The 15,115-nt window shown below is 30.9% G+C and overlaps 1 protein-coding gene across 1 annotated transcript; it reads left to right on the forward strand.

Annotated features, from left to right (window-relative positions):
• On the forward strand, positions 1–10,701 carry LOC124362944 (acyl-CoA Delta-9 desaturase-like). Its single transcript, XM_046817842.1, has 2 exons — positions 1–216; positions 6,945–10,701. Exons 1-2 carry the CDS (start codon positions 161–163, stop codon positions 7,243–7,245), a joined length of 357 nt encoding a protein of 118 aa, XP_046673798.1. The 5' UTR covers positions 1–160; the 3' UTR covers positions 7,246–10,701.
• The last annotated feature ends 4,414 nt before the right edge of the window (positions 10,702–15,115 follow it).

Below are 15,115 nucleotides of genomic sequence, written 5' to 3' on the forward strand. Positions count from 1 at the left end.
TATTTTCATAGTTTCATGTTTTGCTTGTAGGTTATACATCCCACTGTTTGCCATTCTATGCATTGGCCTGCCAGTCCTCACCCCATGGTACTACTGGAACGAGGATCTGTGGATTTCATTCTTTGTCAACTTCAACTTCCGCTTCTCTTTCACACTTAATATGGCTTTTGCTGTAAACAGTTTCGCCCACATGTATGGTGCTCGACCATATGACAAGTAAGTTTCTAACATACTGTATTTATTACTATTATTTAACCATTTAAAACCATTCAAAATACAGCCATGCAGCTCCATTTGTACTAGAGAATATGTACACAGTGTCATCTCATTGGATAACATCTTTTGTAGCTTGCACTTTTTCTGCTATGATTCAGCCCTTATTACGTAAGATTTAAAGATGTTGCTATTTTTAATGTCAAAGTATATTTTCATAGTATAGTTAGCTATGTTGACTATTTGATATCAAAATAGCAAGAGAACAAATCAGCTGTAAGTGGGTAGGCCTAGCATAAGTGACTTTAATTTCATACTTTTGAATAACTTTGTTACAAATCTTATTTTAAATATAATGTTTATATACATAAACACTACAAATGTTACAAATGCTAAAATGCTAAACGAAAATAACAATTTAAAAAATTAATACTATTATTAATTAGGTTTAACCCATTGGCCTCGTATTGTGGAATGGTTCCAACAGCTAGATTGGGCTCTAAAGTTTTGTCACAGAACCGTTCCATGACAATTACAGTGCCCGTGGTTGGCAATTGACGACTAGTCATGGCGTCACTATTTCAGTTATTATAGTATGTAAACTCGTATCAATGGGCACCATTGCAAACATCAGAATCTGTCCAGTCTACAGACAGTTTTTTTTCAGTAGTGATGAGTGGATGGATGATGCAATCAGCTGTTTATAGAGTGGAATTTATTTTCAAGTCTTGCTATAGCCCGGCACAGTTGTTAACTGTATTGGTTATTTTGTTAATTTATTACTGTAATACAGGGTCATCGAAAAATAATGCCTAGATTTTAAATAACTGTCATAAAAAAACTATTAAAGGTAATTTAAAGGTTGTAGTCTTAAAATGTGCGGAAAAAAATAAATTTTTTTTTTTCATACCTTAGTATGTTTCAATGTGAGCACCGTTCGTTGCCCTGCAGATATCAAGTCTGTAGTCAACTTCCTGCCACGTGCGTCCAATCATATCTGGCGTAACAGTTAAGATTGCGGAAGAAATTCGCTCCCGAAGATGGTCCAAATCCCGAATCTTTTCTGCGTAAACTATAATTTTTATGTACCCCCAGAAAAAGAAATCCAAAGGGGTAAGATCAGGACTTCTAGGAGGCCATAAAATGGGGGCTGCTCTACCAATCCAACCGTTTGGGAAGCGTGCGTTTAGTGCAGCGCGTACCTCGCGATGGTAGTGAGGTGGAGCCCCATCTTGCATAAAAATGATTCGCTGTCCAGTCTGTTGTTCGATATCGTCTAATTGGGGGAACACAAACAGTTTCAAGCATGTCCAGGTAAACTAGGCCTGTAATGGTTTTTTCTACAAAAAAGAAAGGTCCAATAACTTTGTCATGAAATAACGCGCACCACACATTGAGTTTGGGAGAATCACGCACATACTCGTGGATTTCGTTTGGCTGTTGCGATCCCCATACACGGCAATTGTGACGATTTACACATCCATTTATGTGAAACGTAGCTTCATCACTAAACAACACTCTCTGTAGAAAAATTTGGATTATCATCAATTTCATTTCACATAAAACTTGCAAATTCAGTTCGTTTAGGGCGGTCGGTAGGTTTTTATTTGCTGTTTTATCTGAATTTTATACGCATGAAGTCTTAGCCGTTTGTGTAGTACATTTTGTATTGTTGTTTTTGGAATTTTTAGTTGAAGACTTCGTCGAGCAATGGATTTTTTGGGCTCCTAACACAAGATTGCCGGATACGCTCAACATTCTCTTCTGATGTTCTTGGTCGGCCTGGTCTAGATTTTTTGCCGACGGTCCCTGTTTCCCTAAACTGGTTAAACCATCGAACGATAGCTTTGTTATCAGGTGCTGTTTGACCCGGATATGTTCTCCGAAAGAGCCGCTGTACACTGACAATTGACTTTGACTCCGCGTACCAAATCACGCACTGTGCTTTTTGTTGCACGGTCAACATCGTACTGAGCGGCGGCGCGTCTGTGGCCGGCTGACCTTGACAATTGCGCAGCTTGTCTGCGCATCACAAAGACAGGGAAACACAATCAGACGAACTAAAAACAAAACTTGCGTTCACCAGTTATCGTCCAGTGAAAGAATTACTCATTTAACATGAAAGGTTTTGATGTTATAATTTTATTAAATCTAGGCATTATTTTTCGATGACACTGTATATTTGTTAACTATAAATATTTATTGATTATTGCATAAAACGTGTTTATTATGATCCTGTAATGTTTTTATATGAGTAGTTTTAGTAAATAATATTAACCGTTATATATTTGTTTACCAAATTTAAATGCATATCATAGTTTTGTTTTAGCCCAAGTCAGAAATAAAACCATCACAAACAATAAACAAACTAATTATTGATTTATTTTCTCACTGTAAATATAATTTTGTTACTTTATTCTTTCTTTTTAATAAGTTTCTTTTTACTATAGTTCAAAACAATTATGTTTTTGGTTTTACTGTTTTATTCAGTTGGGTTTAGGCACATTTACAAATTTTCACACATTTTTAGTTTATTTGTATATATTCCTAAAAACCTATATAATTTCAAAACCTACATAATATTTGACAACTTTTGGCTATCTTGAAGTTTCAAAGTTTTAGGAATAAAAATATTTTCAAACAATGGTCCCACGCAATTAATGTAAAAAAAATTAAAAAATTAAGGTAAATTATATATATAACAAAAATACACCTATTATAAATTCAAGTTATGTGAACAGAATGTTATTCTCCACTCTTTTCTGAAAAAAGCAATTTATAATACAGTACACCATAATTGCTGTTATATATGAATTTTTTTAATAAAGAAAAATACCTTACGCAACACACAAAAACAGTCTGCCATTAACAACTGAAATGACTACCATTACTAGGGTTAAAGTAAATATATTATAATGATATATTAGTCAATTTTGGACTAACTTTGTATGTTGTAATATTTTTTATTTTTTCTTAGGTTGAATTTTGTAACTTGTGATGAGTAGCTTTATACAACCTTCCTTTATATTGCGATGTCTGACCAACCAGATAAGGCATAACATCTGATATCATTGTTTGGCACAGCTGATTGTCCTCTGCTTTGTGTTGTTTGTAAACTAACGCAACAGTGCCCGGATTGTAAACAAACACAACAACAGTGCCTGGATCGCAAACATTCACCATTCAAATAGAGTTATTTATAGTGGTTGTGGACTAGTGCATAGACTAATATTGTTGTAACACATGAGTAAAAATTCAATTCTAAAATTAATATAAATTTAAATAATTAATTAATTGCTATAAAATTATAGTGTACTACAAAACAGAAAATTCATGAAGTTTTTTGTGTTTTGGAAAAAACATTGATTCTGATAACTAGAAATCTTTTAGTTATTATCTTATTTGGAACCCCTTGGATTATGTTTTCTGAAGGTATATGTAGATTTCAAAATCAGTAGCTTTCCATTTCGTGTCATAACTGGAATTGTCAGTTATGTAAACAATTCTTTCAAGATTTGTTTTGATTCTGTAACTTATTTCTCTGATTTTTTGGTATCTATTGTCAATAGGTGTATCACATACAGATATACATGTAATTCAGCAGCCCAATAACATGATTATCACATTAATCACTCTGATTATTACATTTGCTCTAATCTATTTTTGGCTGAATTTTCATAACTATTGTTTAGCATCTAATGTTAATAAAACGATTTTACATGTAATTTTTTTTAACCTTTGTTAGTGTTTAAAGTGGTAAATCACTAGATCAATGGGTTAATAACGTAAATTAGTCAGTGGTGTTTTTTTTTGGAATTCATGTTCAAAAAGTTTCAATTTTTGAAAAAATATTTATTTATTCTCTACATTAATGTTGTCACCTTCAAAATAGTCCCCATTAGATATTATGCACTTGTGCCAGCACTTCTTCCAATCCTGCTAGAGTTCACAAACCATGTCTAACCTTAGCAGCTATCACTGAAAATTAAACAGCTGGAAATTTTATTATACCTTAGGAGCATGAGTACCAACTTAATAATAATCTTCACAATCGGACTCTCCAAACCAGTGAAATTTAAAAATTCCTGTTACTTTTCTAACACACCTTGTATTTCTAAAATGTAATAGTATACAGTATTGGAATAATGAAACGCCAGTGGATGTGTGCAAGTAAAATTCCATTGATCACTAGATGGCAACTGAAATATTCATAATAAAAAATGAAATACATAATACAAATAAATGTTACTATCCGTTATTAACCTCTTTTTGATTTTGTTTTTGCTATGGTTCAATGTCTAATAGAGAATCCATTAAAAGTTACTGCCAGACTTAAATAAAAAGTAACATACCGAATTACCAAACAAAAATGAAATAAAGATCAAAATCCATTTTATACTTTGAAAAAGTATAATATTTTAGAATTGAACACTGTAAGTTAATAATTCTTTTAGTAGCAGAGTTATTAATAATAAGTATGTATTAATAAGTTTGGTCATACTTAACCCTTTCAGTGCCAACGTCCGACTAGAAGGACGTCGACGAAATGTGCAAGAAGAGCCAACGTCCGACTACACGGACCTGTAGAAAAAAAATTCAATAAAATACTAAACGTGGTTTAACGCATGTAATTTTGTTATATATATTTATTTATAAAGGACCAATCCTTAATAAAAACAATTGGTAAAAAGTTTTTTTATCACAGAGAGTGTTGGAAGATGAAAGTGATTATTCTGTGAGTAGTTTGAGTGAAAGTGATGAGTCTCCTAGTGTAGGTTTTGACAATACAGACAGCGATCCGGATTACGATCCTAATTTGCCCTCAACATCGCAAACTAATAGGTCTAGACTAAATCACTTGTCTTTTAGACCTTTACAAAATTATTGTTGTTCATCTGATGATGATGCCCCAGACGTAGAACTTGGGTTTGAAACACGACCTAGGCCTAACCTACAAACATGGCCTAGAGGTCGACCAAGTAATGTAGGCCTACAGGAATCATCCAACCTCTTGCTAGGCTAGAATATACTGTGGCACTTATAGAAGAACTGTTTACCGAGTGGAAAGGAGGAGGCTCTCCAGGAAAGGAGGCCTGTGCTATACAATTTACCTGGAAATGACCGGCAGAGAAATGAAGCCAGTAACGGTGGTGGTGATGGCGATTGGACAATGTTTTTAGATAAACTGCCAAATAAAAAAGAACTGAATTGCTCTGTATGCAGCAAAAAAAGTACTCAGGCAGGAGGAAAAAGGAAGAAGGCTACCTTTTCTTGTAAAACATGTAAGAAGCGACTTCACCCATATTGTTTATCATTTCACAAGTGTTAGTTTTTATATCTTCAAGCTAGTTTTCTAATAACTGTATATATAGGACTAGGCTAAGTGTTTTTCATTGTGTAATTGGACTTAAGAGCAGTTACAGATACAGTTTTGTTTGCAGTTTTATGTATAAATACACTTCTTTTATAAAGTGCAACACAAGTTTTAGTGAAATGAGCTAAAATCAAGATTCGAAATATTTCTAAAACCGATCCTAAAAACTTTATTTTTGAAGATACCAGTTTAAATTTGTGTATATATGTTTAAAACTATGTGGAAGTTTAAAAAATAACACTACTTACAGAGTGAGGAATTTTTCACATATTATATTTTTACACTAAACTGAAAAATTCATGAAAAATTTTATGTAAGTATGTTTTTCTTTATTTTTTTTTTTTTTGTTATACATGTTCAGTAAATTTATTATAGGTGTTTATATTTACAGTGATTATTTATGAGCAAAACAAAACAAAAAGTAACCATTTTTCATCAATAAATAATGAATCTATGATCTTTTTTGTGAACAGCTAAAAAAAGCCAATTATTGCTTGGCACTTCTTGCATCTACACATGGAGCTCCACATACAACCTCCACAACCTCCTTGGGTGGGCTGGGTATGGAGCTAAACCTGGCATTTCTTGATCATACTCTAGGGATAATGTCTGGCACTGAAAGGGTTAAAAAATTCTGTTCCAACAATATAAGATTATGCATTTTTTTTTTAATTTAAAGTTAAAAGTTTTTTGTTAGCAAAATAATATAAAAAACATATTGTTGTATTAAACAGAACATCAAATTACCAAACAAAAATTAAATAAAGATCAAAATCCATTTTGTAATTTGGAATGTTTTGGAATTGAACACTGTAAGTAGATAGTTATTTTAGTAACTGAGGTATTATAGTAATTTAAGTTATGAATATGTGATTCCATATGTGTATTTACAAAGTAAAGAATTTTCATTAGTGCACAAAAAAATTTTTAAAAAACCCTCAAAAAACATTATTTATAAAGATATCTTCATGTTTATTTTATTGGTTCTAAAATGTATTGTTCAAATAATGAATTGGGAAGAAATATTGAATTGGGTTGAGTCTTTAATTTGTTTTCTTTTAATCTTATTTATCCTTTGCCGCCAATCATTTTTTTACTAAACTAAAAGAAAAATAATATTTTTAAAATTATGGTGTATTCACTACATTTTATTACTATTTTTAATACAAAAAATATAATCCTAACTGTATATAATCATAAATAACAATTACATGAGTTGTATCAAACTACCTTAATCATAAAGACTGGTAAGTTACTTGCCAGTACGGTAACATAGAGTAAACAAATCACATGGCAATGAAAGGTACATTAAAACTGTTTACTGCATTTATTACAAAGAAGGATATGTGCCCTACAGAAACATCAGCCCAGTAGAGAATCTGGCTGTGAGCCTAGGGGCTCTGGGGGAGGGTTGGCACAATTACCATCACGTCTTCCCCTGGGACTACAAGACATCAGAGCTTGGGCAGTACGGGTTCAACTGGACGACAGCTTTCATCGACACCTTTGCACGTCTCGGCTGGGCTTACGATTGCAAGACGGTGAGCGAAGGTATGGTGCGGCGGCGTGCACAAAGGAGCGGAGATGGCAGTGTGTGGGGCTACGGCGACCGCGACATGGATGCAGCGGACCGTTGCGAATTGGAAACTCACCGGTAGTTGGCCAACTAGAATGTATCGGAGAATCGAATAGAAAACAGCTTCAAATTAGTATTATTAGCCCTTTGAGTCCTTTGATTTGTTATTTTGTCAGCATTAGTAAATTTTAATTAATCACAGTAATAATAGTCATTAAAGAGTTCACGTCTTTCTACTAAAACTTTTTTTAAAAGATGTTAAAAAATTATTATTATAAATTTTAATCGTCCACTGCAGAAAACTTCTACAGTAATTAGATATGTGATGAAAAGTTTTACATTAGTAACAGTATTAAATGAATTACTCTACCCTATTACTTATAGTTGAATTACAGTAAATTGGCTGCGTCCATATATGGAAATTTGGGTTTAGAATGGATTTGAGAATGTATTTGGATATGTACATTTATTCACTATTCTATTCTAGTAGTCATACATAGCTTAATCCTTTGGAGATAGCTTTGAACACAAAAAGGGATCCAAAAACCATTTTAATGGGATTTGCAGAATTTCAAGGAAATTACTATATTTGAAGTACTACAGTACAATCATGTCATTTTCTTCACCAGATAAAAAATGGTGTTCCAGAATATATGTCTTGTACTCGAAAAAATATAGGTATATATTTTTATTATGTTTTTTTTTTACTGGCAATATGGTATTATGTATTACCATAATGTAATACTTATTGTGTGTTTTGTAAACTTAAATATATTTAAACGTAAATTTCAAACCATCCCTCTTCATGATATCAAGTATTAAAAGAAAATCAGTTTGTGTCTAATCAATAGATACAGCAGAAGCCCAGTGATGCACAGGGACATAGATCAGAATCAAACATTTTATTTTGTAACAAAATATGAGTTGTATGTACTTCAAGTCAGGTATTTGCAAAACATCAGTATTTAATTACTTTCATCATGATGTACAGTTTTTCATAAACATCTTAATATACTCTAGAATAATTAAAAACCATTTACTGTGTAACTTCTGATATGTCGCAAATTCACTGTATTTGCTACAACTACAAACTTTGCAGATATCGGAATCAATCTCCAAAAGGTCGAATAACAAAATTGATATATCATTGTATTTTATTTCATCATTAAAATGATACAAATATGCATCAAACATACAGTACTAGTGTATAGTGAAAAACATTGTTTTCATTGTGCAGAGCTTAAAGATACAAAACTCGGTATTTTGTTCAGTTATGTTACACAAATTTAGGACTCAAAGGGTTAATGTGAGGATTTGTCCCACTCATTCAAAAATATTTTGTTTCTTTTTAATGTTGATCTGTAAATATTCCAGGTCACAGTCAGTTTCGATCCTAAATATTACCTTGAGCCCACTCTAGTGGAAGCAACTCTATCCGAGTTGTAAACAAAAGTTGCGCTTAAACAAAATTATTTGTCCCTCTAGGAATGATTTAAAACATTATTTTGTAGATTCATTAAACTGTGATTATCTTCCCTAATGTATTATTAGTTTGAAATCATTTTCATATATTTCAGTCAATACTGATGTAAACTTAGATCTGCTTTGAACTAATAATAATTTTGGGTAAATTAGTTAAATTTAAATTAATATAACATCAAAGACATGTTAAACATGACTACAACAGTCAGTTGTGAGTTTTGGAACTCTTTTCAGAAGCAGAATACTCTGAATGTTTTATTTGAGATAGCTGCATATTCTAAAATGGGCAAATAATTTGAACTAATCTTTTAGTTAAAAAATGAGAAGATTCTTGTCAAATAAGTGCAATTTCTCTCCAGCACAATGAGATCTGTCTTTGAAGTTGTGTATATCAAAGACATACAGATTTGTGGACTGAGTAGACAATGTATTTCACAAGAATTTTAAATATATTGTTACTCAAAGATTTATTTATAAGATCATCCAAAGCAGAGATTATGATAGTACTGAATACTAATAATTCATGTTATACTAAGATAAGAGCTGAAACAGAATAACTGCTTTAACAAATAGTATTAAATCAGTAAAATGCTATTGTCAATGTTGTGATTGGTAGATCATTAATCTGATTTTTATATTATAGCTCTATAAACACAATAGTGGCTGTATTTAACTTTCCCATTACTAGTTTTGTTTCTAACTTAATGATAAACGTTATGTAAGGGCCATAGATGTCTTAGTATGCAAAATAATTGTGATAAAAGTATATTGTATAAATGATGAAGCCATCACGAACAAATATTTCACTCTTATAAACTCAGATTATAATATATGAAATATGATTCTTGATACAACGTAAATTTAATTTGTGAGAACATACCCTCATAACCATGGGCAATACGTACGTAAAATTGGTGTCACTTAAAAAGACTGTTACATTCTGTGAGATTGTTTGTAGCTCTTTTAGCGATCTTATCATTGTCCAATAACTCTTATTGTATTTAATAATCCTAATCTTGAAACCATATTATTGTTAAAGAGTGTTGAGTTGAACAAACAAGGTTTTTGAATTTATTTATTGAACATAAAGTGAAGACAATGTTATGTTTTATATAAGTTTTATATGGAGATGTATTTATTTAGTAGTTAACAGGACAATAGAACCTAGTAAAGATTCTGTATTTGAGAAAAGAATTATATCAAATCGTTCTCTATTACTATTAAATCTGTCCGTTTTATATATCTGTATATTATAGAGTTTATATATTGTTCAGTTGGGGAATAAGTCGGTATGATTGTATCTTAACTCTGTGTTACGTCACTTACTAAGAGTGGGCGCTGTTCTTTAGAAAGCACTTCTGGTTTCCGTCTGTTTACGTTTCACTATAATGAGCTTTCATGGGCTTTAGTTTACTTAAGGAATTGATAATAGTGTAGCTTGTAATAAATTTAAATGCTGGCCTTATGTGTAAGAAACATTTGATGCTGTTTGTATATAGTTTAGTAAATATACAAACTGTTTTGTAAACTTTATAGTTTTATATAATTGTTTTAATTAATAAGTAGATTTTGTAAGTGGTATTCAGTACAAGCTGTCTGCTAGTTGTTACTTGTGTTGCCCCCTGACATGGGGTCCCCATTACTGCCAACAGATCGACTAATTTCTACCAAAATAACAAAAAGAGCTTTATTTTTTCTATAACCATCTATTTCATACTATATGTAAGACTATTGATTTAATTTGTACCTTGTAATAGGGAAACCTACAACGCTATTTATTGCTCTTCTCTTTTTTTTTAAATTTAAACTTGAGTGCCTTATACTGTCAAAACTGGATCAACGTCAAATGAGTTGAAAAATTTGTATAACTTTTTGTTGTTTTTTTTTAATTGTTTGGAACCTGAAAAATTAATTGTTTAATTCATATCCATTATAGACATTTCTGGTTTTGTTTTAATTTAGGCTCTTTTCTAAGGATATAAAATAAAAATCTGGCCAGAACTTATACCATTAATACCATAATATACCAGAAGATTAAATCCTGTTTGTAACTGCAGTTCTTTTTCAGTTACCAACTCTTGCCCATATTTTGTTTTATGGTATCCTCATACAGACTATTGGACAAAGAAAAATTAGGCAGAATAATATTAGAAATGAGATTGGCTTTATCTTAAAAAGTTCTATTATACAATTATTCGCTTATTTTTATTTTTCAATTCTAAGTTAAACATATGATATATATATATATATATATATATATATATATATATATATATAATGTGTTTTATGCACTATTGTGATATTAATGGATTTTTTTGTTACGTACTCCTAATTCATGATTTTTGTGTGCAGTTAATAATTAAATATGCCTGCAACACCTGAACGTATCAGGTTCAAACTTGCTAAGTGAAAGACATGTCATGATTACATTGTTTTGGCATAGTTTTGTTGCTTCCAATAAATTTTAAAATTAACTTAAACATTTTTTATTTTAAAATTTGTTAAATTTCTTCATTATTCTTATTGCATTATGAATGTCAGCACAATCCATTTTTGACCTCTCTTCTAAAGGCATGGCATGAAAAAATGGGACCCGTAGTTCCTTAATTATTTTAAATACATTAGTTTATAAATCCCATTTTGCTTGAAAGAATTATTAATATCAGATATTTTAAATTAACATTCAACTGATTTTACAGATTAAACTATAATTTGCCACTGTACCAACGTCTACATACTTTTCTTCGTAAAATAGACCTATCATCAGTGGCATTGATATAACAGGCAAAGTAGAAGAAACATTTAGTAAGCTCCTTGTCTATTTTATAGTTTATGATGAACCTGGCTTACATCCATAGGACTTGATGTGGTTAAAGGCACGGTAAGGATCACTTGACAATTTTATTTTAGAAGGAAATACACTCCCTTGAATATTTATCAAACATTGTGGCAAAGCTGGCACATAGTTAATACTATTTGACATTTGTACACCAATTGTTATACTATAAAGTTTTCTTAAATTTTGTTTTAATATTCACTTAACTACTTTTTAATATATTTTAGGTTTCCCTATTATTTGTATAATTGTACGAGTGTGTTGTATATTGATATAGTGTATAGATCAATGTTTGTATCAAGTGATTGCTTTAGGCTTCGCCAAACAGCTTCACCAACAGTCGCCGGTTCTATTTCACTCTGGTAATGAACCACTGTTAAGTTTATCAACTGTTTTCAACGGGAAAACTAAGGGACCACTAATAAAACAATTTCAGACTTTTTTAGTAATGTTAAGGGAAAGGGTTTAACTGGGAGTTTGGTAATAATACAACTCTTTAAGTTGTAACATTTTCATTTAAATTCCTAGCAGAGTTTTATTATTTCCGTTATACGATCTCTTGTGCTGCCAAATGTAGAACAAACCATTTAAGAATGTGAAAGTGATTATTCAAAAAATGTTTCAACAATTAATAACATCAAAATTGTAATAGTTTGCACTTTAATTGTGGCTTTAATCCTTAAAAGATATTTAAAATATTTTTAAAGTATAGTTAAGAATTCAAGGTAGAACTACGAGATAGTATCTAATGTTCAGAGCCGAGTGATTAATAAAAATGGAGTAATAATTAGCAATTCACAAAAACACATCTTTACTTGTATTTACTAAAAAAAAAACATGAATATTTTTTTATCTTTTAAATAAAAAACCTTACTTTTCACAATGTCTACACCACCATTTTAAAATTAAAGAATTATTCAGTTTTGTTTTTACAAAAGTGTTCGGCTTGCAAAACGATTATTAAAACACATCATTGACTTTTTGACAAACATCTCTTAACAATTCTTGAAAATTCTTTTCTCAAGTACTGATTTTGTGGGGAAACTGTTTAGTTTTCGATTCTAGAGTAATATGTTCTCTCACAATAAACGTTCTCTATATTCAATCCTAAACAATTTGCAGATTTTTATACTTCACTTGTTGGATTGTATTGTCCACCATCTCCACATTCTTAGGCAGTATTATCAATTCGTTCGAAATCAACCAACGTAGGTCCATTTATCCAGCTGGAATCTTCAAATAGATTATTTATACAAAACTAGTTTCTTAACATGTGAAGCTGTTAGCTCTAGCAAAATTAGTTTCTCAACATGTGAAGCTGTTGGCTCTAGCAAAATTAGTTTCTCAATATTTGAAGTTGTTAGCGCTAGCAAAACTAGTTTCTCAATGTGTGAAGCTGTTGGCTCTAGCAAAACTAGTTTCTCAACGTGTGAAGCTGTTGGCTCTAAAAAAGCTAGTTTCTCAATGTGTGAAGCTGTTGGCTCTAGCAAAATTAGTTTCTCAACATGTGAAGCTGTTGGCTGTAGGAAAACTTGATGTCCATGCGTTGCCTTGTTTATGTGATGAACCAAAGTAATGTCGTAATAGTGTTCGACTATTTTTATGCAAAATGTGTATTCTTGATGATAACTTACTCGTAATGTACTTACAGGGATACCACCTCATACTGGGAACAAATTAGTATAGTTTGTCTTTGCCTCTTGGGTCCGCACTGTCCATTTACTCTCATCTGGAACTTGTTTTAAGTTTTCACTCTTAACTTGTAGCCCTTTTTTTGCCAAGAGGCAAAGAAAACGCACTCTATTATCGTATTAGAGTTGTATATTTATTGTAGTAACTGTTAATGTTATAGAGCAATATTGTATTGTAGTTACTGATAAAACTCACGGGTGATAATTTTGTTTGGCGGTTTTGTTAAAGTTATACAACTTTATGCACTTGCTGACACAGTTTGTTACGTTGTTTTAGTGAAATCTTCACCCAACTATCTCCCGATATTGGGAATGGAGTGTGGTTGCACATAATTAGTCTATTATAATGGAAACCATTCCATTAAAAGTGTTTCATTATTAGCAACAAATTATTTTTGATTCCTATAATGTGTTCAATTAAACTATATACAACATTTTTATGTTTGTTTACATTTTTCACAAATTAGCGTATAATGGTTTTATTGACATTTTTCGATTATATTTTTATATTATATGCTATCAAAGGGTATTTCATGAAGAAAAATACACACTTTAGAAATTTAATGTATGATTTATAATAAATAAAATACAATATTTATTATTTCGAATATTATTCTTACTAGTAGTGGAAATTTCACTGTGATTAAAGAGTCGTGTGCGTTTTGGAAGTGACCAATAAATTGATTGATACACAGCTATTCCAAAAACCTAAAAAGTATTGTAAACTTATTTAAATGTAAAAAGAAATAGGTATTTATACTGTAATAAATAATTCTTTTAGTTTTAAATTTAATTTGATTCATTATTAAAATGTACTTGTTGAATCTAATTTGTCATACAAGTTTTAGATGGCTTAGAATTTAAGGAAGGATTGTTTTATGACATCAGCAATGTCTGTAACATGTCTAATCTTTAACATGCTGTCAAAATTGTTTTGAATTTATATATTTATTGTGTTTTAGCATGTTTCTTTCAGTTTAGATTGTTTCTTCAGAATTAATCTTTTGTAAATTTTTCAAGATTTAAAAATTTTGTATATAAGTTTCAAAAAATGAAACGAAGTGTTTCGTATTATTGTTTAAACATTCAACAGGAGAACTATGAATGCCATATTACTAATGGAGGTAAAATCAAGGTGACATTTTAATTGTCCCTCATTAAAGAAAAGTGTTAAAATCGGTTTATATAAATTTAATTCTTACTTTCCTAATCATTACATAAAGTATGTATTTTTCTGTGAAACACCCTTTCATTTGTATTTTATATGTATTTTCAACAATTACTTAATTTAAAATAAGTGACTTAAAGTTGGTATTATCAATGTTGACACAAAAAATGTGATATTGCACCCCTGGATACATACCCTTAACCTAACCTATCTTTCTTTAGAGCAAGTGGTATCCCAGCTTTCGCTGTCTGCTAGTAATAATGTAGTTCACTTTTAATAGAAGATAACTTTAATTTTATTAATTCTATTGTACAATATATAATGTGGCACTACTAACCATGCAAGTTATTTAGCCAGAAATCAGTAATCACTAGTCTATTACGCTCACATTAATTCATATTTTATGTATGGAGCTTAGAAGATTTTTTAGTTTTGAAAATAATATTTACGATTTAAGATCCTAGAATTCTGAACTATGCTAATCACATAAATATGATACAAGGGTATTTTTTTTTAAGTAAGAACTGGTCACACAATTTTGTTTCAGGTAACACCAACTCAAGTTCAGCCCTACAACCTTCTGTCTTTGATCGTTGTTTGGTTATACACTGTATTGTTTGCTATCACGCTAATTAATAAAACCATCACCAACAGTGAAGTTCACAATGAAATTTTGTTTTTAAACGCACAAGATATATTGCTGAAATTTATCACCAAGTAATTGAAATGTACCCCAGGAAGGTTCATTTCTGGCTGGTACCTTGGGTACAGTGAA

The sequence above is a fragment of the Homalodisca vitripennis genome, chromosome 5 (assembly GCF_021130785.1).
Source record: "Homalodisca vitripennis isolate AUS2020 chromosome 5, UT_GWSS_2.1, whole genome shotgun sequence".
NCBI lineage: Eukaryota > Metazoa > Arthropoda > Insecta > Hemiptera > Cicadellidae > Homalodisca > Homalodisca vitripennis.